At 43.5% G+C, this 23658-nt stretch overlaps 1 protein-coding gene across 15 annotated transcripts in view; it reads right to left on the reverse strand.

Annotated features, from left to right (window-relative positions):
- MAST4 (microtubule associated serine/threonine kinase family member 4) overlaps positions 1-23658 on the reverse strand; it is a 521544-nt gene that overhangs the window by 16918 nt on the left and 480968 nt on the right. For 12 of the 15 annotated variants that reach the window (XM_059694451.1, XM_059694452.1, XM_059694456.1 and 9 more), the window contains 10 exons: positions 22931-23139; positions 21068-21206; positions 19599-19731; positions 18596-18761; positions 16666-16767; positions 10051-10173; positions 9752-9864; positions 7088-7215; positions 6470-6705; positions 1933-2133 (listed from right to left, as the gene is read on the reverse strand). In XM_059694451.1, coding sequence (XP_059550434.1) covers positions 1933-2133; positions 6470-6705; positions 7088-7215; positions 9752-9864; positions 10051-10173; positions 16666-16767; positions 18596-18761; positions 19599-19731; positions 21068-21206; positions 22931-23139 — 1550 coding nt within the window. The remainder of the gene's footprint in view (positions 1-1932; positions 2134-6469; positions 6706-7087; positions 7216-9751; positions 9865-10050; positions 10174-16665; positions 16768-18595; positions 18762-19598; positions 19732-21067; positions 21207-22930; positions 23140-23658) is intronic. The other 3 variants (XM_059694454.1, XM_059694453.1, XM_059694466.1) reach the window with 1 other exon arrangement.

Below are 23658 nucleotides of genomic sequence, written 5' to 3' on the forward strand. Positions count from 1 at the left end.
AGAAAGGTGTAATTTCCCCGCTGTGTTTACATCATATTATTGAACTAGTACTGACTAAAACATTGAATCAAGAAAGCACTGAAATGGTAACTTTTTTTTTATAAAAGAATCACTCCTTATTACTATGGTTACAAATGATTCTCTTCCTGTATCACCTGCATTTCTAATAAGGTTTCCGAGAGGACAATGCAGGTGAAACAGAAATTTGAAAGGAACTTGGTTCACAATCCAAAACACCGATTCTGCTCCCTTTTCCTTGTTTTATAAGCAAACGCCTTGGAATAGATTGTTCATATCATTGTTCCAGCCGTGTGAATCTACACGGATTTCCACTGGTCATGTGAAACTGCATGTGAGGAAAAGAATAATCTACAAAGAATGCTGCGGTTGAAAGGTGAGCTCAGCGGGAGCGAGGCTACGGAATGCCACGCTGCGGAAGACGCAGCAGGGTGGCGAGTCGCCCGGCGGCCACAGGAAGCTGAGAGCATCCGTACCCTCACTCGTTCCCATTCTGATGTCTGTGAAAAGCAGAGCAGTAAGCTAAATGTGCCACTGCCCATGCCCCTTCACTCTCTGACCTCATGCGGCCGCTCGGTGTTCTTTTGCTGGCGACCTTCTGTCTATTCAAAAGACATACACTGGTGGGCGGGGGACTTCAAAACATGCAAGCGAGAAGAGGACGGGGGGGGCGGGGGGGACATGCGATCCAAATTGATGAAAGCCAGGACTTGGATCAAGCATGTCAAACTTGCGGCCGGCGGGACGCACGCCTCCTTTAAGAGGCCCGCCGGCCACGAGTTTGACATGCTTGCCTTGGGTTCCTTTACCTCATGATGGGTTCCCTTATCTCCCCAAGTTAAATAGTTGCCCTACTTTACCTAGATGCGGGCTTTCTCGCCAGCTTTCAGAAGTGACTGGGCCACTCCACACTTACCTTCCTGGCGGCAGCTGCACTGGGGCCACTGCCTTTGGGTACGGACAGTCACGTAAGCTAAAGGGGTACGGGTTTGCTTTATGGTGCCAAATGGATGCCTCCCAGCAAACAGAACATGGTAAGGTGAGCGCTACCCCCAAATGAGCATTTGTTTATATCCGGTTTCTTTCCGCACCAATTTCAAAAATGTAAACAATCTCCTTTATACATGGTCTGGATTCTTCCACGTGCAAGCCATCTGCCATGGAGTCCAATTGCCTCTTTCACTCTACCACGCTGTCGCTTGAATGATAAGCCACAACCAACCACCAGGGTACATATCTCATCTCTGCCAGTGGAATTACTACCGACTTAGTGACTACTACAGGCAAAACCAAGTTGTGAAAAAAACACTGCAGTTCAATAAAACCATAATTAACCCCCGTTTTCTAATATAGGGCGGAAAATGATTTGACTACCAGTAGGAGGAAGCATAGCGCAACAGACAGGGCTGGGAAAACTTATAATTTCAGTGCTGTCTGTGACTCTTGGCATCCCAGAAATAAAAAGGTATGTTTTCTCTGTCTATTTCCTCATTAATTAGATGAAAAAACTAGACTCAGCTTTCCAACACAGATGCTGTAAATAGCTCTGTAAAGTATATAAATGAGGCATAGTGTTGGGAAGAAAAATTATTCAGGAGGGAAATTTATCCCTTAACCTGGAAGGGGAAGAAAAGAAAAGGAAAGAAAACAAATAAAAGAAATAAGGCTTTGTTGGGAAGGAAGGCTGCCTCATCTCCTGATGCAGGAAGAAGGGAGAAGACGTGAGGCCCACTGCTCTCTGGGAGCTTTGGGGGCCTGCAGGAGGAGCTCTAACGAGCTGGGCTGGGACCCCTTGCTTATTGCTCTAAGCAGTCCTGTACCTCAGTCAGCATTCCACACTGGGCCGGGGGGGGGGGGGGGGGGAGAGGTACATGCACAAACCACACAAGTTCATGCGAGCAGACGCCACGCTACCTCCTGGGATCATGAGGGACAGAGCACTGGCGGAAAGGGACTTGGTGACTTTCCCCGCGATTTTCTTTTTTTCTGTGCTTTCTAAGCGCTGCCGAGCCATGTGAGAAGCGGGTTCACTGGGTGGCTTGGAGGGATTATCTGTATTGTCCACACACTCGCTTCGTCCATTTATCTGATCCAAGTGCTCTGAAAAACTGCCAACTGCACAAAGAAGAAGGGATAAACACGTTCAAGAAAAATTGGGGGTAGGAGAGGAGGGGAAAGGGGAAAAGAGAGAGAGAAGGAAGGACAAACTCTGGGAAACATACTCCCACGTGGCTCTTGATACGGACGGTGTCAGCAAACATCAAAAACACAACTGGTTTGAGAAAGGTGACGTGGAGAGGAAAGATGAAAGGGGTTTCATTCTACTTGAATATGCCTGCTAACATCAATGGCTACGTTTGAGTAGAATAATTACTTTCTAGAATCTATATTTTACAATCCTCATCTGCCCCCCTCCACCATGCTAGGAAGCAAGCATCACCTTTATGCACACCATGACCTTCTACTGTATACTGTCCTCTGATAGCAATGATCCTCACTAGGAATGCTGGTCATGATGGTTTTTGATATCTGGACGTCACTTAATCATGTCACGTAGACGTAAGCCCATGTGATCTCCCACCATCTTTCTAGTACACACCTCACACTAGGCTTAGGTATGTAACTTACAAAAAGTACCTAAGTGTCTCCTTTGACTCCTCACCCCTTTCATTCTCTAAGCTCTTTGTAAATTTCATAGGACAAGACAAAGGATATTACTGGCTTCATTACTCAGTGGCTCACTACTCCTTCCTGGCTTTTACTCTAGACCAGTGGTTCTCAGCCTTCCTAATGCCACGACCCTTTAATACACTTCCTCATGCTGTGGTGATCCCCAATTTCATTGTTACAAACTAAACATAATTAAAGCATAGTGATTAATCACAAAAACAATATGTAATTATATATGTGTTTTCCGATGGTCTTAGGCGACCCCTGTGAAAGGGTCGTTTGACCCCCAAAGGGGTTGCGACCCACAGGTTGAGAACCGCTGCACTAGACAGTGTGCTGCATACTGATCTGCCCTCAAGTTAATAGACCAGTGGGAAGAGGCTCCCTTCCCCTCTATGCCAGCCATGCCTGTTTTTAAAACTTGAGTCTGCAGGCTGACGCTCTATCCACTGAGCCAAACCGGTTAGGGCTTTTAAATCTTATTAACCTTTCTTATTAACTGAAGGAGATATTTTTAGTTAAACTGAGAAGTGCCTTCAGCAGAGGATGATCAGAGATTATAACCTCATGGGAGGGTGCAGAGATGGACAATCACTGATGTCGGTCAGGTGACCGCACAGTCCAGAAGTAAAAATGTTCTTGCTCAGAGTGAGGTGCTGAGGCCCCCAGAGGGAAGTTAAGTGTCCACCCTGGTCTCTACTTCTCTTTCTTTCACAGGCTACCAGTGCTTTTTGCTTTTTTGTTGTTATTTTCTTTTTAAAATTACTGATGCTATATCTTGTGGGGTTTTTTTTCAGAAAAATAAATGCTTATTTCATTTTTACTTCTAAATGCTAAATTATGAGCCTGTGCTTTAATAAATCATCCAAACTATCATCACCTTAAGATATCTAATCCATACAGAGAATTTAATACCATTATAAATGATCTTTTGAAAGGCCAGCCAGCACCTTTTAAAGTGCTGACCATAGGACATCCTTTGCCTTGAAAAGTGCTGTGCCTAATTAGACTTAACTAACACTTCTGTCACAATGCTACCTACACACCACTCAAATGCACAGTTGAAGTTTGGCCCTATGTTACGGGGGGTGGCACAGACTCCAGAAGGGGGTGCAAGCTAAGGCGAGCCTGGGATTTGAGAGAGTGGGCTAGGGCCCACTGTCTGTGGCCACCTACTTGCATGGGTACAGGAAAAGATGCATGGACTTGTATGCAACACCCATCTGACCGACAAAGGAAGACAACCTTAAGGCCACTACCAACAGTCTTTCTTTATGCCAAACTCAATTTGCTTAACAGTGTACCAGTTCCATTCATTCTAAATGAAGAAATCCATTGCTGAAGGACTTGATAAAAAACTGCTTCACAAATCAAAAATCTCATCTCAACAACCTCAAGCTTACTTCGGGGTAAGGTACACACTCCCTTCTCCTTTCTAATTTGGTTTGGATAAGATCACTGACCACTGACGATTATAAACCGAAAAGCTGAATCTCCTGACGATGACTACTCCGTTGGATGCAATGGAGCACTACTTCAGGACTTTTACTTTTTTCTGATCCACATACAATGTGGTCATGAACAGAGAGAAACCCTTCCCTAAAGGCCAGAGTGTGAACAGAGAGTGTCCCCTTGACCCGCTCTCCTCTCGCCTCGCCATCGCATTTCACAGCACTGCACTGAGCATGTGCCTCCTCTCTGCCAATGGTGGATAATGTCACCTTAATGTTCTAGAAATGTCAAGGGTTCTTTCTTCTTGATGGTGGAGCAATATGAAAATCAACAAATTTAATTTTCCTGCAGTCACGGCTTTCAGATTCCCTAATTACCCTTGGCTATGAGCAAATCAGCTCATCTCTCTATTCTGTGCAGCCCCCAAGGTCTTTGATTATTTTTAGTGAGTGTATGGGGGAGCCAGAGAGAAAGGTGGTTTGAATCTATTAATCAAAATGCATGGCAGGACCTAGGCAGACTTTTTTTTTTTTTTTAATTATGAAAGTCATCTATCAAATGCTTAGACACCATTCCCCTCCCTTTACCTCCTACCTTTCTGATAGTGAGTAGGCTGAAGAGACTAAGAGATCATCAGCAATTCACCGTATTTAGAATAAGTTTAAATGGAGGTAAATATACTCTATTCAGAGCAAGAAAATAAACTTAGAAACAAATACAGACCTTAGTAACTAGAAATATAAAATACTGATTTGATTACCAAGTTGAACTAAAAATGGTCAGGGATCCTAGATTACTATGTTGTTTCTACACTATTAATACACTGCTATTCTCTTGGCTTTATAGGATTTGGACAAGTGGAATTATCCTAATGGAAACAGAACTAAGGTGACCAGGGGAAAGAAAAAAACCCCCACATTATTTCCACCCATGATAAACTATAAGTACATATGAAGTTCCTCTATAGAACTAAACTTTTTTTCTTACTTACTTATTGATATTATTGGAGTGACATTGGTTAATAAAATAATATAGGTATCAGCTGTACAATTCTGTAATACATCATTTGTACATTGTATTGTGTGTTTTCCACCCCAAGTCTCCTTCCTAGAACCAAACTTTTTAAAGAGGCTAAAATAAACCCACCCAAACAAATTTGTTTTCTTAAAGCGATTTTTAAAAAATTACACTATGAATATTTAGTTAGTTTAAAAAATATTCATGGAAAATCTTGGAATCATTTATGGTTAGCAACATAACATATTGAATATGGCTTAATGAAAACATTTATGACATGACAGCAACCCTAAGCCACATCCATGTGTGTGTTTTTTTAAAGAATAAATGCACATTGCTCTGGGGAAGGATATGCTATGCATAAAATTTTTATAAACCAAATAATATTTTAAATTCACCTTAAGGGTTTGCTCTGAGGGAAGTGAACGTTTGATTATCTAATGAGGACGCCTCCGTTTGTAAGGGCCAGCAAGTATCTATGCTACAGTAAACATTAAACACACACAGGAAGCCGCCATTCCTGTTGGCAGGGAGCTCACTTCACGCAAAAGCAACGTGACCAAGTGCTTGCATCGACAAGGCCCAGGCCCTCGGGCTGCCCCCACCTCCCGCCCCCCCACACCCCGCACAGTCCAAGCTGCCTCAGGGGTTCCTCACTCCAGTTACCAGGCTGGGAAGGCAGCTTCTGTCTGCAGTGGGGTTGTTTCCCATGCACACAAAGCACCAATCTGGTAGGTGTTTCTGACTCCCCTGCCCTCTGGGTCCCAGGAGCAGTAAAGCCATCCTGCATCTCCCAGCTGTAGGTGCCCTGCTGCGCTGGCTCAGAGTCTAGTGCAGAGAGCTAAGTATTGGGTTTGGCCCCGTCACAAAACCACTATTGCAACACAAGGGGGAAAACTGGCTTCTGCTCGACTGCCTTATGGGTGATTTACGGCATCTTTTAGGGTAATTTTGACCATTTGACTATCTGATATTGTCCCTTATCCTAACTCTGAGTTAGATGCAGCTCCCTAAGACCAGCCTTTGCACCAACACCAGAGATCATGCTTCCTTGGTATGTCCTGACCGTCACCACAGGATCCCACTGACCCAGCTGTGGAAGCTGAGGCGGGCTCTCCGGTGAAGCTGAAGCAAGGATGGTTTGCTGCAGGGCCATGCACTCAGGAGGGTCTGACACATCTGATCTTAGTTCTTAGAGCTCATCCACCAAGCCCAAGAAGTTGGAGTGTAGCAGCCTGAAACACTACCTGGCTAGGCCAGCTCCAGGATGAGGGGGTGATGTTTGGGTGGCAGGCCCCACCCCAGGGCTTACCTGAGAGGGTGGAGCTGCTGATGGTGCTGGCCGGGGTGGTGACCTCGGGCTCCTCCTGAGCACACTCGGCAGGAGGAAGCACTGGCTTCTCTGGCTCCTCGCGGAGGCCGCCGGGGCAGGGAGCGGCCTCGTCTGGTTCTGCCTCCGCTGAAATAGCCAGTTTGGGAAGCAGGCCAGAACCGAGCTTATGTTTGTTGCTTTCAGTATCGGAAGAGGTGGATGTGGATAACTGTTGCCTTAATTGAAAAAAAAAAAAAACACACAAAAAAAACCAAAGTCATGAATACATACATACCCGGACCTGTTCGAGGTGAATTTGTAAGAAACCAGGTACACATGGAAGTTAGGTAAGTCTAACAAAGACATGTCTAGTGCAGTGGTTCTCAAAGCGTGGCCTCCAGGCCTGCAGCACCGACATCACCTGGGAACGGGTCACAGATTCACTCTCAGGTCCCCCTATCCTTCTCCCTCACCCTCAGGGTCTAGGGGATCAGATACGGAGAATGGGCCCAGCACCCTGTGTTTTCACAGGCCTCCCGGTGACTGTCGCACACTCAGGTTTAAGAACCACAGCTCTAGTAGCTGCAGCTTATGTTTCTTAACAGGCATTTCACATACATTTCAGAATATTCCGAACTCCAGCTTAACGTTTCCGTGGATGGCAAAGTGGTGCTTTTGGTTTTGTCCCCAGGGTCTTCCTTCTCCTCTCCTGCATTCTGAGTTATTCGATCTATGCTGCTGAAAACCTGGAGGGCAAAGAGTCAGTGCTTATTAATATTGTCTTGAAAGAGTTTGTCAGAAAAAAATACCCAAATCTTGGGAGCAAACCCTGAGAACATGACTAAAGCATGAACTGGGACTGTATTTTCCAGAAGGTACTTTCCAATGCTGTTTACTCGGTCCTGAGATGAATGGTCAACGTGTAACTTTTTTTTTTCTTTCTTTTGGAGTAGGGAGCTATGAATGCATCAATCTCTCACCATATCCGGAATGAACTTTGTAGCTGCAAACAAAATCCATAGATGCATTGGGGTTTCTAGGCCTGGAGATCGATGCACACCTTAGATTACTTTTTAACCATGAAGTCAATCGGCAAAAGAGAACCAGAGAAAAAGATTTAATGACCACCAGGTAGAGGTGGGAAGAAGAAAAATGAATTGGAATTGCGTGTGAAGAGAAGGATAAATGACTTGTTTCAGGTATGTGTGGGGTGGAGTGGGGGGGGGGGCGGATTCAGTCCATATTTGGTTGTGAGTCAGAGATATTAGTTTGGCTTATAAATTACATGCACAGTCAGGCAGCTTCCTATGTTGGTACTGGGATTTCTGCAGAGGATCAGAGCTGAGAAATCGGAGACCTCTGCTGACCCACAGGGAAGATGGAAGGTAACCAAGGAAGCTGAGAGCCCAGCCCAGAAGGCACTGCCTACTGCCCAGCTCAGCCTTTCGCCACTCTCCTGGGAATGGCTCTTAAATCATCTACATTTACTGGGGTTAGGAGGAGAGTGGCCAAGAACAGGAGACAGCGGGAAGGAAAGAGTGGAGGGGCTGGCTTTGATGGGCAGAGGACAGGTGCTGGGGAAAGTCAGCACTCAGTGATGTCAACGCTCGGGTCCTGGCTCGGGCACACCTGCCACCATACCCTCCAGGGAAATCCCCACCTCTCCTCGTCCTTCCTACAAACAGGGAGGGCTGTGCTGGCCCCTTTGCCGGTGCAGTCTTGGTAGTCGCTCAGAAAAAGGTGCAGGACACTAAAATCACTACATGCTACAGAAGAGCTAAACAGCATTCATGCAAAATGCCAACGCCATGGCCAAGGCACAGCTACCGTAAACAGCAAAGGGAGGCAGGTGCCTTCTAGGTTCTTGTCCATCTTCCCAGGGCCCCGCTGCCTTGTGTTGGAAATATCAGGTTTCTTGGTTTTGATTGCTTGTTTTAATCTTACCATTATCAGAAAAAAGGCAGCATCTTTCTCAAACATCAATTTTATCATCTTCTATCACAGTGATCTGCAAACTCCTTAGTCAACAGAGCCAAATATCAACAGTACTTCTTCAAAATAGACTCGCCCAGGCCGAAAACGGACTTCTGCGCATGGGCCACGAAGTTTCAATCGCACTGTACGTGCGCCCACACGTGGTATTTTGTGGAAGAGCCACACTCAAGGGGCCAAAGAGCTGCATGTGGCTCGCGAGCCGCAGTTTGCCGACCACGGTTCTGTCATTTCCAAAAGTCTAGCTTCACTTTTAACGGCCACTTTAATGTAACTTACATTTTCTATGACCGGTTACCAGGCTTTCCATCAACCACCCCCAAGGGTCGTAGCTTATGTCAAGGATAAGCCTTCTCTTGTGAGCGGCAATCCATACAGAGTGAAGGCTCTGCATACACTAGCCCAACGTTGTTCATTACAACATGAAATAAAGGGGTGGGTGCCTCCGCAGCCTGGCACCGAGCCACACCAGGGCACGCAAGGCGAAGTCAGCACACATATAGCTATACTGTACTCCACTGATGATTATGAGTGGCAAGTCTGTGTCTCCGAGAAAAAAGATATAAATTTGTGGAGAATGAAACTAGGAAATATACTCCTAAGGGGTAGGGACTCTGGATTATCAAGATGGTGGGGTCTCTATTATCCATGAATGAGTGAGATCATGTGGTATTTTTCCTTCATTGACTGGCTAATTTCACTTAGCATAATGCTCTCCAGTTCCATCCATGACGTTGCAAATGGTAAGAGTTCCTTCCTTTTTAGAGCAGCATAGTATTCCATCGTGTAGATGTACCACAGTTTTCTAATCCATTCATCTACTGATGGGCACTTAGGCTGTTTCCAGATCTTAGCTATTATAAACTTTTGAACAATAATAGATACAGAGGCAGAGCTGCCTCAAACAGATTGTCAAACTGCAGCGGGAAGGCCAGGGAGGGTGGGGGTGCAGGAGGTAGGGGGGTAAGAGATCAACCAAAGGACTTGTATGCATGCATATAAGCATAACCAATGGACATAAGACACCAGGGAATAGGGGAGGCTAGGGGACTGTCTAGGGCGGGGGAAAAAATGGACACATATGTAATACCCTTTGTAATACTTTAAGCAATAAAAAAAAAAAAGATGGTGGGGTCACTTTTGCTAAATAAAAAGGAATTTTAAGTACAGGAGATCCCGAGCTCCAAAATACTGTGGGTGGTTTTGACAACTGCTTAGGGGTACCACACATCTGGCCAGTGGCAGCGTCCCTCAGAGAGAGCCTGCGTATTTGTGCCATATTTCACTTACTTTTGAGAACCTATGTGAACACGAGGAAAACTGCCTTATCTCCACGTTGAAGTCTTCATCATTCGTGTCGTCCTCTTCCTCCGTCTCCATGTGGTGATACTTCTCGGACCGAGCTGCAAGGAACGTTTGGGAACAGTTCCGATTACTCAGGACTTCAGGGTTCAATTTCAGTATTTTAATGATTCCTTTCTGTACCAAAGCAACATTATGTCTAAGAACTCATGGGTTCTAGACTTGGAGGGTCCTATGAAAAGCAGAGATAATTTTCTGCAATGTTTTATGTCAGGTAATGCACGTACTATCAAAATAACTCGTGTCATCTTCGGATTCCAGTTGGGGAATAAATTCCGCCTTCTGTCTCAGCAAACTGTTCCAGTCTAAGGATCGGAAGAAGCGATGTTGTTTGACCTCATATGCGCCACCTGGGGTGGGGAGACGTGGGGAAGGACAGAAGCGAAAGCGTTAAACTCTCATCCAAGTAAAGGGAAATAAGTGTTTTGAAGAACAATACTCACCCCCCCTCCAACCACAAAATCAACACAGAGAGAAAAATGTCATGGAAATCTTCCTTTCTCATTCTTCAACCAAAACCCCTCCAAATTCCCCCCATACTTTGTCAGCAGATTTGATGTTGCTAAAAGCAGCTGCCCTGGCATGGTTCTTCATTGTTAACTTTTCCAGGGCTTTTTCCATTTTTCAAAGGTTAATGATGTGGCCACTTAAAATCACATTAAGCCGAACCTGGGGAAATGGACGCACGTTGGCCCCAAGCACACTTGTTCATTACAAACCCGCAAAAATTCTAACAAGGCACAAAATGTGTTCACAGCAATATTTCCCCTGGAGGTTGGGTTAATAAAGATGAATTTTTCCCTAAATAGTATATAATGGTTACCATTCAATTTTATTGGATTGCTGATTAACATAGGTAGGAATTAGATTCTGTGGATTACAAATTCTTAACTAAGAAACAGGAAACCCATTTGATAGGTTTATAGTGCATTGAATGAAAATCAATCACCATTCCTAAGTCTTAGGCTCCTTTTTCCCAACTCAGAATGATAGTACAATTCAGTGAAATAATGTTTTTGATTCAGTTCATGATTTCAAAGAGTGATTGTGAAGGACAGGTCCCATCAAAATATCAGACTGTGCCCATGTGAAGAGAAGGTGCACATGCTATAAAGTCAGAGTATGAGAATGAGGCCGCTGCCCTGCCACAAACACACACACACACTGTTGGTAAGGGACATAAAGTAGAATGGACCCTGAGAAATCACCCAGAAGAGAGAGATTCTCCCAAGACTGATACCAAGGTCTAGTCAGCCTCCCTGCCAGGAGATGCTCTCTGGGTGTGATGTAAATGCTGTGCTAATGCACTTGTCACCCACACTTCTCCTCCTGTCCTCAGGGGGCCACAGGAGGAACAGAATGAGAAATGCAAGATGGATAAATAATGGGTATGGGTCTTGGAGTGGAGGGGTGGGGCTGTCTGCATGGTTCGAATGGGGCTCTGTCCCCAGCAGTCCCCTCCAGTCCACAGTGCAGGTCAGACCTCTAAACCCAGCCAGGGAAACTAGTCTTCTGAGAGAAAAGAGCAGAGTGGGAAATCACCCCCAGAAGCGGAAATGGGTTCTATTTTACAAAGCATTTAAGTAGAGTCTTTATCCAGGTCGCATGAAGGCCTTCCCCGTGCTCACAGCACAACGCTGAAGTCGGATGCTGATGACAACAGCTAAGTACTGGCAGCGTCTCCAGAGGCCTAACAAGTACTGCACTGGAGACCAGAGGCACTGAGGTTCCTTTAACCCGTCACTGAAAGTAACCCCCCACAGCAGGCACTACCAACTCCATCTCTGGGTAGGGGAACTAAGAGTAAGCAACAAGAAACTGGACCACAAACCCTGAGAGTAAGGTTTAGAGGGCTGGACGAGGTCTGACTAAAAACACCCACGTCCACCTTCTGTGCCATAAGCCATAGGTCAGAGAAGGGAGGTGTGTTTTAGTTCAGATCCTGCCCTGCCATCTTTCTTGTCTTCTTTGCAGATGGATTCACAATTGCCAATCCTGGGGAACGGAGCCGAAGAGCCTATTCCTGAGGCTGCTGTCATGGCACCTTTGCACAGTCCAACTCCAGTCCTCCATGCACCCCGGCTCTCATCCAATCAACGTCCTGAACGCAGCTGCCAGCCACATTTTCTTTTCGTGCTCTCATCTCGGAGAAGTTAAAGGGCTTAAATATTTATTTATCCAACTTCCTCACTGTGTCAAGGACAACTTCCTCATCGTGTGGCCCACAGAGTCAAGCCCTACTTAGTGGTCACCACATATCATGCTGCAACGACCATCATTTCAGCTGCTGCTCATATGGCCACACCAAACGGCAGCTCTGATTTACCCGGAACAGCACAGTTCCCTGAGCCAAGGGCTCCAAGGGCACTTCTGATCTACGTCCAGAGTGTCTGCTTTTCACTCCCCTGCCTGCCACCCTTTGGAGCACAAGCTGCTGAGAGTGTATGACAAACGGGTGTTCCCCAGCGAGTCAGCCAACTGCTGACCCAGCTCACAGTCCTCACCCTCTGGCCTTTGTGCCCCGCTGAGCGAAGGGTGCATATCCCTGGGTCTTGTTTCTCATGAACTTTTGGAGAGATGGGGAACAAAACAGTGAAAAGGACACACCGGGGGAAAATTATCTCTCGGCTAAACTCTTGGCACAATAAGGGTGACGGCATGATGAGCCAAATGCAATCATCAGACACAGGACTCACGCAAATGATGCTCTCCTAAGAATTCGATGGTAGAGAAGTGAAACCAATCACTTCTTTTTTTTTTTTTTATTGCTTAAAGTATTACAAAGGGTATTACATATGTGTCCATTCTTCCCCCCCGCCCTAGACAGTCCCCTAGCCTCCCCTATCCCCCAATGTCTTATGTCCATTGGTTATGCTTATATGCATGCATACAAGTCCTTTAGTTGATCTCTTACCCCCCTACCTCCTGCCCCCCAACCCTCCCCGGCCTTCCCGCTGCAGTTTGACAATCTGTTTGAGGCAGCTCTGCCTCTGTATCTATTATTGTTCAAAAGTTTATAATGGTCTCTATTATCCATGAATGAGTGAGATCATGTGGTATTTGAGCTCCTATTATGTACTAGGTCAGTGGTTCTCAACCTTCTGGCCCTTTAAATACAGTTCCTCATGTTGTGACCCAACCATAAAATTATTTTTGTTGCTACTTCATAACTGTAATGTTGCTACTGTTATGAATCGTAATGTAAATATCTGATATGGCCGAACCGGTTTGGCTCAGTGGATAGAGCGTCGGCCTGTGGACTCAGGGTCCCAGGTTCGATTCCGGTCAAGGGCATGTACCCTGGTTGCGGGCACATCCCCAGTGCGGGGTGTGCAGGAGGCAGCTGATCGATCTCTCTCATCGATGTTTCTAGCTCTCTATCCCTCTTCCTTCTTCTCTGTAAAAAATCAATAAAATAAAAAAAAAATTTAAAAAATTATTTAAAAAAAAATATCTGATATGCAGGATGGTCTTAGGCGACCCATGTGAAAGGGTCATTCGACCACCAAAGTGGTCACGACCCACAGGTTGAGAACCGCTGTACTAGGTTAATGTACTAGATACCTTTGCAAACACGTTTGCATTTAGTCCTCACAAAACCCCGTGAGGTGTATAACATGCTCCTTTTATAGATTAGAAAACTGAGATTTGGGGCAATGAAGAAACCATTCCAGACCTCCAGTACATGGTGGGAGTCCATGGTACATGGGTAGAAGTTGGTCACATCTGAGCAGCTCTAAAATCCAATGAGCCAGGCTGCCACTCAATACTCTACAAGTTCAAAAGTCCAGTTCAAGTCCAACAAGTTCCCAAATTGCAGGTTATGCCTTGGCACTAACGTTCTCCCTTGAGCGCTTCTCTCCTTTCATGCAAGTTTCTTAAACATCCATTATGGTCTTCACACTCCTTTTCTCAGCCTCTCTAGTCTCTCGGGGCAAATGTGCATTTGCACATTTTCACGGTGCATTATTTTGCCCGCTAAATATGCATTACATCCAAAATGCTGTCACTGGAGGCAGCATGGCAGGCCCGAGGGATTCTCAGCCTCTCCCTCTGAACCCAACTGGAAGCACTTCTTGACCATGCTGAGAGCTTGGGCAGGGGATTTCAAATGTCTCCTTCGAGCTTGTGCTGGGAGATTTGCTTCCCAAATTGTCAAACTGAATAGACGGAAAGTAGCAGTCAAGGGGAAAATGTGCAGAGCGAGAACTTGCAGCATGTGATATACAAACATGGATGTGCCGACCATCACCATGGCCCTGTCTCGCTAAATCAAGGGCCATCAAGAACCCAGGTATGCTTAGAGGGAAATGGGCAAACTATTAAAGTGGGGGAAACTCCAGCCTGACATGAACACTGAAGGGGACTCTTCAGAAAGGGTGGGCTGATTATAATATGATTTGGGTCAGACCTAGGACAACGGTTCTCTGGGACGCTTGCTTGGGACGTACAGATAGATACGTGCATTGTTGCAGGGCGCTGTTAAAATGCCGTTGCTTCTCCAGCGAGTAAAAATCACTCCTCAAAACTCTGTCCCTCACGGAGCCCTGACACCAGTTCTTTGACAGCTGCTCTTATCTTTTGAACCATAAAGCACATCTGACTACAGGTCACACAGGGAAATAACAAGTTTGCTAGTCACTTCGGAGAAGAGGAAAACCAGACAGAGAGAGAAGAAAGGTAAAGGACTTTGTTCACGGAGTTCAATCAGCTCCAAGGCGGGGGAGGGGCGCCACCATTTCTTTATCCCATGAGTCCACAGGGGAACGCATGAGATGACACACGCAGAAAATGAAGACGACGTGCCAGCAGTGGCAGTGTCCTTGTGGTTCTATTATTATCCTCGCAATGATCCTGGGAGGTGCTACTACCTGCTTCATTTTATAGGTGAGGACATGAGGCACAGAGAGGGAAACAAATGGCCCATGGTCACACAGCTGAGACTTATAATTATTTATTGATTGATTGGGTTTTTGTTGTTGTTTGTTTTTTTTGGAGAGAGAAACATTGATTTGTTGTTCCCCTTGTTTATGCACTTATTGACTGATTCTTGTATGCACCCTGACTGGGAACTGAACCCGAAACCTTGGCATATCGGGATGATGCTCTAACCAACTGACTACCCGACCAGGACCAGAACCCGAAACCTTGGCATATCGGGATGATGCTCTAACCAACTGACTACCCGACCAGGACCACAGCTGAGATTTAAACTCAATCTGACTCCAGCCTTTGTGCCCTTACCTTCACTGACGCTACCTTCCCTAGTTTAAGGCACACTCATCCACTGAAAAAGGCAAAGGGGCCGGCCGATGTGGCTCAGTGGGTGAGCGTTGACCCATGAACCAGGAGGTCATGTTCAATTTCCAATCATGGCTCATGCCAGGTTTGCAGACTCAATCTTCAGTGGAGGGCGTGCAGGAGGCAGCCAATTGATGATTCTATCTTTCTATCCCTCTCCCTTCCTCTCTCTCTAAGAATCAATAAAAACATTTTTTTTTTTTTTTTTTTTAAGAAAAAGCAAAGGAGCACATGGGACGCCAGTGAGAGACTCAACTCAAAACGGTGGTTTTCCCAATTGAGCCCTGATTTTAAATTCTGATTCTCTAACTCAGAGTCTGTAAGATTTTTCTGTAAAGATCCAAATAGGAAATATTTTAGGCTTTATGGGCCACCCAGTCTGTTATGACTACTCAACTTTGCCACGACAGCCACAAACAATGTGAATGAATGGCATCACTGTGTTTCAATAAATCTTTATTTACAAAATAAAGATTTGGCCCATGGGTTTTTAATGAATCATCATAAACTCTGGCAGTGTAGCATTTCTTACTTCAGCAAGAACAGAACTCTCCAACTAGAGAAGCTATGGGCAAATGTGGGGAACGATGTGAGATAAATATTTGGAGCTGTTGCAAATGGTTTTGTCCTGAAAAGAAGGAGGGAAAGACTCATTTCTTCCATGTTTTCTGATATTCTTATTAAAATGCAGTAGAATGAAATGGCTCAGTAAACAACCCATCAAGCCAATTTCTACTGTTGGAAATTGTGGCTACTGTCTACTGTGTGTGTGTTGTATGTGTTTATATTTAGTATTTAGTTTCATCTATAAAAATCTGCATAGTGAGGTGGTCTGGGACTCTATCTTGGGATCTCTAAGTCTATTTATTCAGAATATCAGAATATAAGGAAGAAAAGGAAAAGAGGAAGCAGAAATAAAAAAACTGGTAGCACAACTGTCAGGAAAAATAATCAGCAACTAACAAATCTATTATCGCCTTAATCCTGAAAGTCCAGAGTTCTCTATCCTCTTTCTTTGGCCTTGGCACTGATCACCACAATGGCACAGCGTGGTCCAACCCCAGGCACTCCTTCCCAGTAATCAGTTCAAAGCCTGTAGTTAATAACACGCTGGGTCCAATCTTTCTGGGAATACAGATTTTTTTAAAAAACTCCAAACAAAAAAGCTGGACATCTCTAATCCTCTGTTTTGAATTATTTAAGACCCATGCTTTGCAGGATCGAAGAGTGACATGGACTTGGAGATTTTTCTTCCAGAGAAATTTTATTCATTGAAACAAATTAAGAATAATTTCTGCTTTGCAACAACAACAAAGACGAATGAACACCACCACCCCATGCTCCTAGTGTGTGTACTGCTCTGAGTCAGAAAAAAAAAGTCCAAAATACTATTGTTATAATGTGTTGTGGGCATGTTCTACATCAACTAACAGATGTTTCCTATGCAAAAAAAAAAGAGAGAGACAAACACAAACCTCTGAGTGCTCCACACAGACATTATTTCCTGCGTATTAGCAAAATTAAAGCACATGTGCTCTAACCTGTTCCCAGTCTCTCTAGGGGGTTCTGCCTGAGCAGCAAGGTGATCAAATCTTGGGCGTCTGGCGGTGGTGCCTCATCCTTCTCGGGCCAGTTGATCTCATCTAGAAGGAAGGGAAGTCGTTTACAATTTTATTGCTCAAATGGTGGTCCATGCCCCAACACATGGATGCGCCCTGGGAGTTTGTTAGAAAGGCAGGCTTTCAGGCCCCACCCCAGACCCACTGAATCAGAGAGAGCATGTTAACAGGCTCTCTGGTTGATTCCTAGGCTCAGGCAAGTTTTAGAAGCCTGTTTCATGAGACACAAAGAGCACAGCTTTCAGCAAGGCAGGGAGACACTGCTCAATAAGCGGTATGTTTCCTTCACCTTGTTGATTCATATTTCTTTGGTGAAAATGGCTCACAACAAATTGCTCTTTCTAGTTATGAAAATGACGTCATAGAGTGGCAACTCTAAACACCTGCATTTCAGGTAGTCACCCATTCAGGGATCATCTGAGTAAGGCTTTCTCTCCTACTATGCTCAACTATAGAGTTCTGCTGCTCCAAGAAGCAGAAAGTAATTTCGTAAATGTAACTATTTCCAGAGACAAAGGAAAGGTCCAAATGCTAATGCCAAAGAAGAAAAAAAAAAGTTCAAAGTAATCATAGTAATGGAAGTATTTAAAATCTGTCATAAATATTAGACTATGTTCTACATTCTAAAGGCGTTTGCCTAAAGATAGGTATGCATGCTTGTGTGTATGGAAATGCAATAAAAACATGAGTTATTTCTGTGTGTGCCTGCCTCTAGCTTCCTCTGCTGCAGTTTAAATCTGATTTGGAAAATAAAACATGAATATGCATCTGAGCCGTAAGGCATGGAGAACAAAGCCAGCATTTGCTGCTTGTGTTAATTAAACAGTTGATTCCTCTTGCCATTCAGGCCTTGGAATGTCAGAAAACAGCCTAGTTATAAATCCATAAACAGCTCAGATATTGTATAAAAGGGTTATTCACTGCAGGCAACTCACAAATCTACTTTGTTAAAGTTTACAAATACGCCTGACTTGCAAAGTCAATGACAGAAAATAATGCTGTGGTTAAAGGGCTCCAAAATGAATTCCCTCCCATTCCCATGGTTGGATCCCATAAATGCAGTCCAGAATGAACCAGAGGAAGGTGATGGGGATATTAGTAATGACTGACAAACTTTGAGAAAAGAGGCTTTTTTGATCTATGCTTAGGGTAAATTTATAAACACAGCAGGTAGGGTAGTAATAGAGCCTATTTAATTACCATTTAGTTTTGCCAGGAGCCACATAATAGTTAGGGTCAGCTTTGCAGGTTAAGATCTAAAGGTTATTGAATTTTAAATGAAAGATGAACAGCTGTTACAGAAATAACATTCCACCATAATAACTACCAATGAAATCATTAACAATCTGTGGATTAAATTTGCTTCCTTCCCATTCTCATTATTTATTATTTGGTAGACATTTGTTTTAGGATTTATTACATTTTTGTTAATTTCTTTGTTGTGCCTTTAGCCATTTTTCCCATTTATGTAAATGTTACCCACATTAACCTTCTCTTCCCGGGCGCAACTTTGCTATTATGGAAAGGAAGACTGGACAGCAATGAACTCATTTGCAAGTCCCACACCAATTTCTTTTGCGGAAAAAGCACACTATAAAAATCAGTTACATTGCCAGTATATTTCCAAATTCCATGTTAACAAAACTTCCTCAGATCAATTTTCAAGCCAAATTGCTCTCTCGATATTATGAAAGTCAGTTATGTGCGATGATGAGTGAGTTCTTTTAATCTGTTGGCTAAATTGTTTGACAAAGGTTAACATTTTAGTAGTCAATTCAGTGATACTTCATAAAATTACATTAAATGGCTGCTTCCCAACAGGGGCTTAAAGATAACGCCTGATGATATTTACCACTGATGACTTGTCCAAATAGCTCTTCTGGAGTGTCCCCAAAGAATGGCACGCATCCAACCAGAAATTCATAGAGGATAATGCCCATGGCCCACCAGTCCACAGGCTTCCCATAGCCCTGCCTCAGAATCACTTCTGGGGCAATGTATTCAGGTGTGCCGCAGACCTAAAAGATGATTGCAATATTAGAATAATTGGAATATTGGACGTAAATTAAAATGAGCAGCAGGGCCAAGCATCAATTATTTTGCCCAGAGTGCACCTGCTCAACCACATGGACAAAGAACGTAAAAACAGCACTGATAAGTTGGCATCCCTAATACCAAAGGCAATAAATCCTGTAAATACCGAAGAAGGGAAGTTTACAATTCTACCCTAATGTCAAACTATCTGTAACGTGCCATTTCAAACCAATCGCTTGACCCTGTTGGTAGCTTTGCCTATTTTACAGTATTAAAAACATCTGTAAGCCTTAAATTTAAAATCATGCCTTTTTTATCTGTCACTCTCAGAGATAGTTTTAACATTTGTATGGCCCAAATATATTCACATCCTGGATACTTTATAAAAGCATGACAGTTGAGATGTGTTTACCGTAAGTAACTTTACAATGAACAGATTGTGGGCACATGGTAATGAGGCATGCTTAAAGGGAAATGGGCCATGGCTCGGATTTTAGCACCCGTGATTGCACGATGCATCATGAGCTTCACGAGTACTCTACTGAGACTCCTGAATTCCTTACAAAAACAGTTTTCCATTTGTCTCTCTCACACTCTTACTTGTGTGCAATTAGGCCGTTCATCTTGCTAATAGACCATAATGTTGGGGGAGGAATGGACAGTTCAAAGAGGCCCATGGAGAAAAATGGAGGCAATTTACACTTTATTAAATGTAAGGCCTATATAGACATCTAAACCCTCGGTACTGATGTTGATCCGAAATTCACTGGCAATGTCGCACTTTGTATTTCTCTGTAGACATGAACAGCACGCACGCTTACCTGTTTGTCTAGGAACTCGCGAGCATCCTTCTCAATATGACCCTCATAAAGATTGGTAGTCATGCTCATCAGTCCCACCTTGGATAATCCAAAATCTGTCAGCTTGATGTGCCCCATGGAGGTGACCAACAAACTATGAAGCAGAAGGACATACATTACAACACTCACTTTGCAGCTCATTCTGTTTTTTTAACACTCTCCCTTCTCTTGTCAACTGTAAGACTCTTTAGTATATAGGTGTCAACCTTATGAGAAACCCAGCCCGGGAAGAGATAAAGTCACAGGAAGATGTCAAATATGTGCATCTGGCAGCTGAGGGTAATTCACAAGGGAAGGCCAGAGACCAAGCCCGGCTGATCTTTGCTGGAGCAGCCACATACACTATCATCTACAACCTGAAACTCTCAGAAAATTCCAGTGTGAAACTCTGACATCTACTTTCGGAATAAGAAAACAGAAGAGAAAGGGCTACAATAATACACCATGTCACACATCAGGAACTAAGATAAGCAACCCATCTGTAACTCAAATGAGACACAAGATAAGGAACGTGGACTGGAAAATGTAGCATTGTTTCAGATTTCAACTTCTGGGTTGAATTTAAATTTCTACTCATTAGCACAAAACCTACATTTCTTATACATGCAACACATTCACGTTTGACAGCTTTATGAGTTTATATTTTTAAAATTTTTCATTTTAGAAGAAAATCAAAATGTTAATTAATTAACAATTATAGGAACAGAGGAGTTGAGGTAAAAAAGCTACTAAAAGGAAATATGCTAAAATTCTAATACTTGTCTTTGCTCAGTAATGTTGTGCATTACTAAAAATATATAAAGAAAAATGGTTTTTTCCACTTTCCAAATTTTCTGGAATGAACATGAGTTATATGTATCATTCAATTCTCTGCGTACATAAAAGCTATACATACTAACAGGTAATGCATTTAGAGGCTTTTCAGATGTGAAGAAAGCATGAAACATTTAATAACTGGCATCAAGATGAATAGCTAGTCATTTGGAGAAAAATAGTCTATCTGTGTCTCAAATCAGATACCATAATGAACTCTATATAGATTAAAAATTTTTACATTAAATTATGAGTGAAATAGAATAGAATATCAAGCATATCACCTTTCAGTAGAAAAAGATTATGTAAGTATGATAGAAACTATCCAGAAAACTAGTAGCAGTGTATGTAACTGTTCACTAGTTTATAGAATAAAGCCTTTTAAAAAACAACTAACCCTGGCTTCAAAGTCATCTTTTCTTTTGTTCCCTATAAGCTATTATTATAAGCATCATAGCTTTAAAGGATTACCATATATACTTTAAAATAACTCATTTGGGCACATTATGGGAAGATTTTAAAATGTGTAAAACAGTGTTAAAAGAAAAGAGTTTTATAGACCTAAGATAACTTTTATATTGTGTAAAAAAAGAGACATATTTCATCAGTGCACATACTTGTCTGGCTTCAAATCCCGGTGGACAATTCCATAATTGTGCAGATATTCCAAGGCCAGGACCGTCTCAGCGAAGTACATCCGGGCCATATCAACAGGGAGAGGACCCATGTTCTTCATTAAGGTAGCACAGTCACCCCCTAGGAAACACAAGGAAAAGACTGAGCAGGTATAGCATTGGCTAGGATTAAAGAAGGCCAGCAGTTTAGTCTTCAGATTTTCAAAGCAGAATGGCCTTTACCCACAGGCATAGCATATCATATTCATACGTGGAGACTTTGTGTTAAGGAATCATGCTTCTCATTAAGGTGTGGTGTGGAGAAAATATAGATTTTTATTCAAGAAGCAGTACTCCGAAGAGAGCAGGTTTGGCTCTGATGTGGAATTGAAAATTTAAAAACTGCTAGCATAACTTTAGGAACATGGTGACAATTTATAATATGCCCGTGAAAACCACAGATTTTGGAATCTGGCTGCCTGAGTTCAATCCTAGCCTCTGAGTGTTACAGGTGGGCAGATCATAGGGAAACCCATCTTGGTTCTCTCATCAGTAATAGGATAGTAACAGTGCCATTCCTCCTAGGATTATTGTGGAGATTAGGTGAGGCAATCTATGTAAAGATTTGAGGATATTGCCAACACACACTGAACACAGGATAAATGTTAATTGTTAAAATAACCACAAACAAAGGTTAATAAGGCAAAGTACTGGTATGGTGAAAACACTGATGGGTAGTAATCAGACAAGCTATATTTTTGTCTTATATCTACACTGAGTATCTAGTAAGTCTCCCCGCTTCTTGGGTTTCAGTTCATTCATCTGCAAAAGGAAATGGTTGGACTAAAATATATTTAAGGTTTCTTCCAGTTTCATAGTTTTGGGATTCTGTTCAAACTATTATAAGAGCTTAAATTAGATGCTTTAAAAATCGTTTTGGCCCTTGTCGATCAATTCATTTTATTAACTGTTTACGTCAACAAGTTACTGAGAAAGTAAAGTCACAGTGACAACACTGGCTGGTGCGGCTCAGTTCGTTGAGCATCCTCCCATGTACCAAAGGGTTGCTGGTTCAATTCCCAGTAAGGGTGCATACCCAGGTTGCGGGTTCAATCCCAGGTGGGTGTGTATGAGGCAACCGATCCAAGTTTCTCTCTCACACCAATGTTTCCCTCATGTCAATTGTTTCTCTCTCTCCTCACTTTATCTCTCTCTAAAATCAATAAAAACCATTTTTTTAAAAAGGTCACAGTGACAGAAGTGATCCAAGGCTGCGCTTCTGTCAGCTCACTGGGAAGTCAGAGAAAAGGGGGCTTGGAGACAGGATCCAGGGGTTATCTGGGATGAGCTGCCGCTGCCCATTGCTCCCTGGTTGCAAGTCTCCGGGGGTCCCTTAGAGTTTAGGAGATGCAGGCCTGTGGGGGCAGGCCTGTAGGGAAAGGTGTGGGCATGCTCCCTGGAGGGAGAGTGTAGAAAGGATGTACTTCTAATTAATTCTTTAAGAGATCAATTGTGATGAATGCTGTTATGATATATGGTAAAAATAAGTAGAAACAGTCTCATCACCTATATTCTAAATTTAATGGCCAATTGAGAGGAGATAATAAGAATTAAAAGCTATTAAAAAAGAACAACAATCTTTTCCCAAATACTAGTAGCACTAATTTCCCCTTTGTTATAGTAGAGCAGGCTCCTTAAAAGCAATTATCACAAGATAATGACGGGGACGCATCCATCTCCTTGCCTGGCTCCGGTTCCTGGATGAACACAGCCATAATGTCACCCAAATACAGAGAGCTTCAGGCACACCAATGAGCGAGGCGTCTCTGGGCCAGGGGTCACGTTCTCCGTGTCAGACTGCCTTACCTTCCACATATTCCATGACCATGCACAAGTGGCGCCTCGTTTCAAAGGAGCAGTACATGCTGACCACAAAGGGGTTCTCCGCAAACGTCAGGATGTCCCGCTCCACGAAGGCCTGCTGGACCTGGTTCCGGAGAAGGAGGTTCTGTTTATTGATCTTCTTCATGGCGAAGCGCTGCCGGGACTCCTTATGCCGGACAAAGTAGACTGCCCTGAAAAGGAGCGTGAGAGTTGGGGTTCACAGGAAGACGGGGTGCTTCCGAGTACAGAAACCATGTGATCAGGTACTCTGTTTCAGTTCACACGCCAGGCGGAGTTCAACTCACACAAGCTACGCTGGCTGCTACCAACATCCGCCCCAGGCCAAGAGCCTTTGGCTAGATTGATTTTTTAAGAAAATTCCTTCAATAAAGATCACAGGTCATACATAAGACATCAAATCCATCTTCACTGCTGAAGGAAGGAAATGTCTCCAGAGTGGGCTGTTTTCCAATAGCTACCTGATGTTTTCAGTTCCACAGACAAAACAAAATCCAATACAGAAGTCACAACAAGAGAGAATTAACGGAAGTGCATACAGACCTTGAGAGCAAGATCCTTCCTAACATTAGAAACCTGTTAGGCATTTTCCTCCACTGACTACAGCAAATATTTCCTATGTGATACCTTTGGCATCTGCAAAAGGAGCATCGCTTTTTAGAGTAGTTGCCTTCCAACTTGAGAGACATTTA

This window comes from Myotis daubentonii, chromosome 4 (assembly GCF_963259705.1).
Source record: "Myotis daubentonii chromosome 4, mMyoDau2.1, whole genome shotgun sequence".
In the NCBI taxonomy this organism is placed as follows: Eukaryota; Metazoa; Chordata; class Mammalia; order Chiroptera; family Vespertilionidae; genus Myotis; species Myotis daubentonii.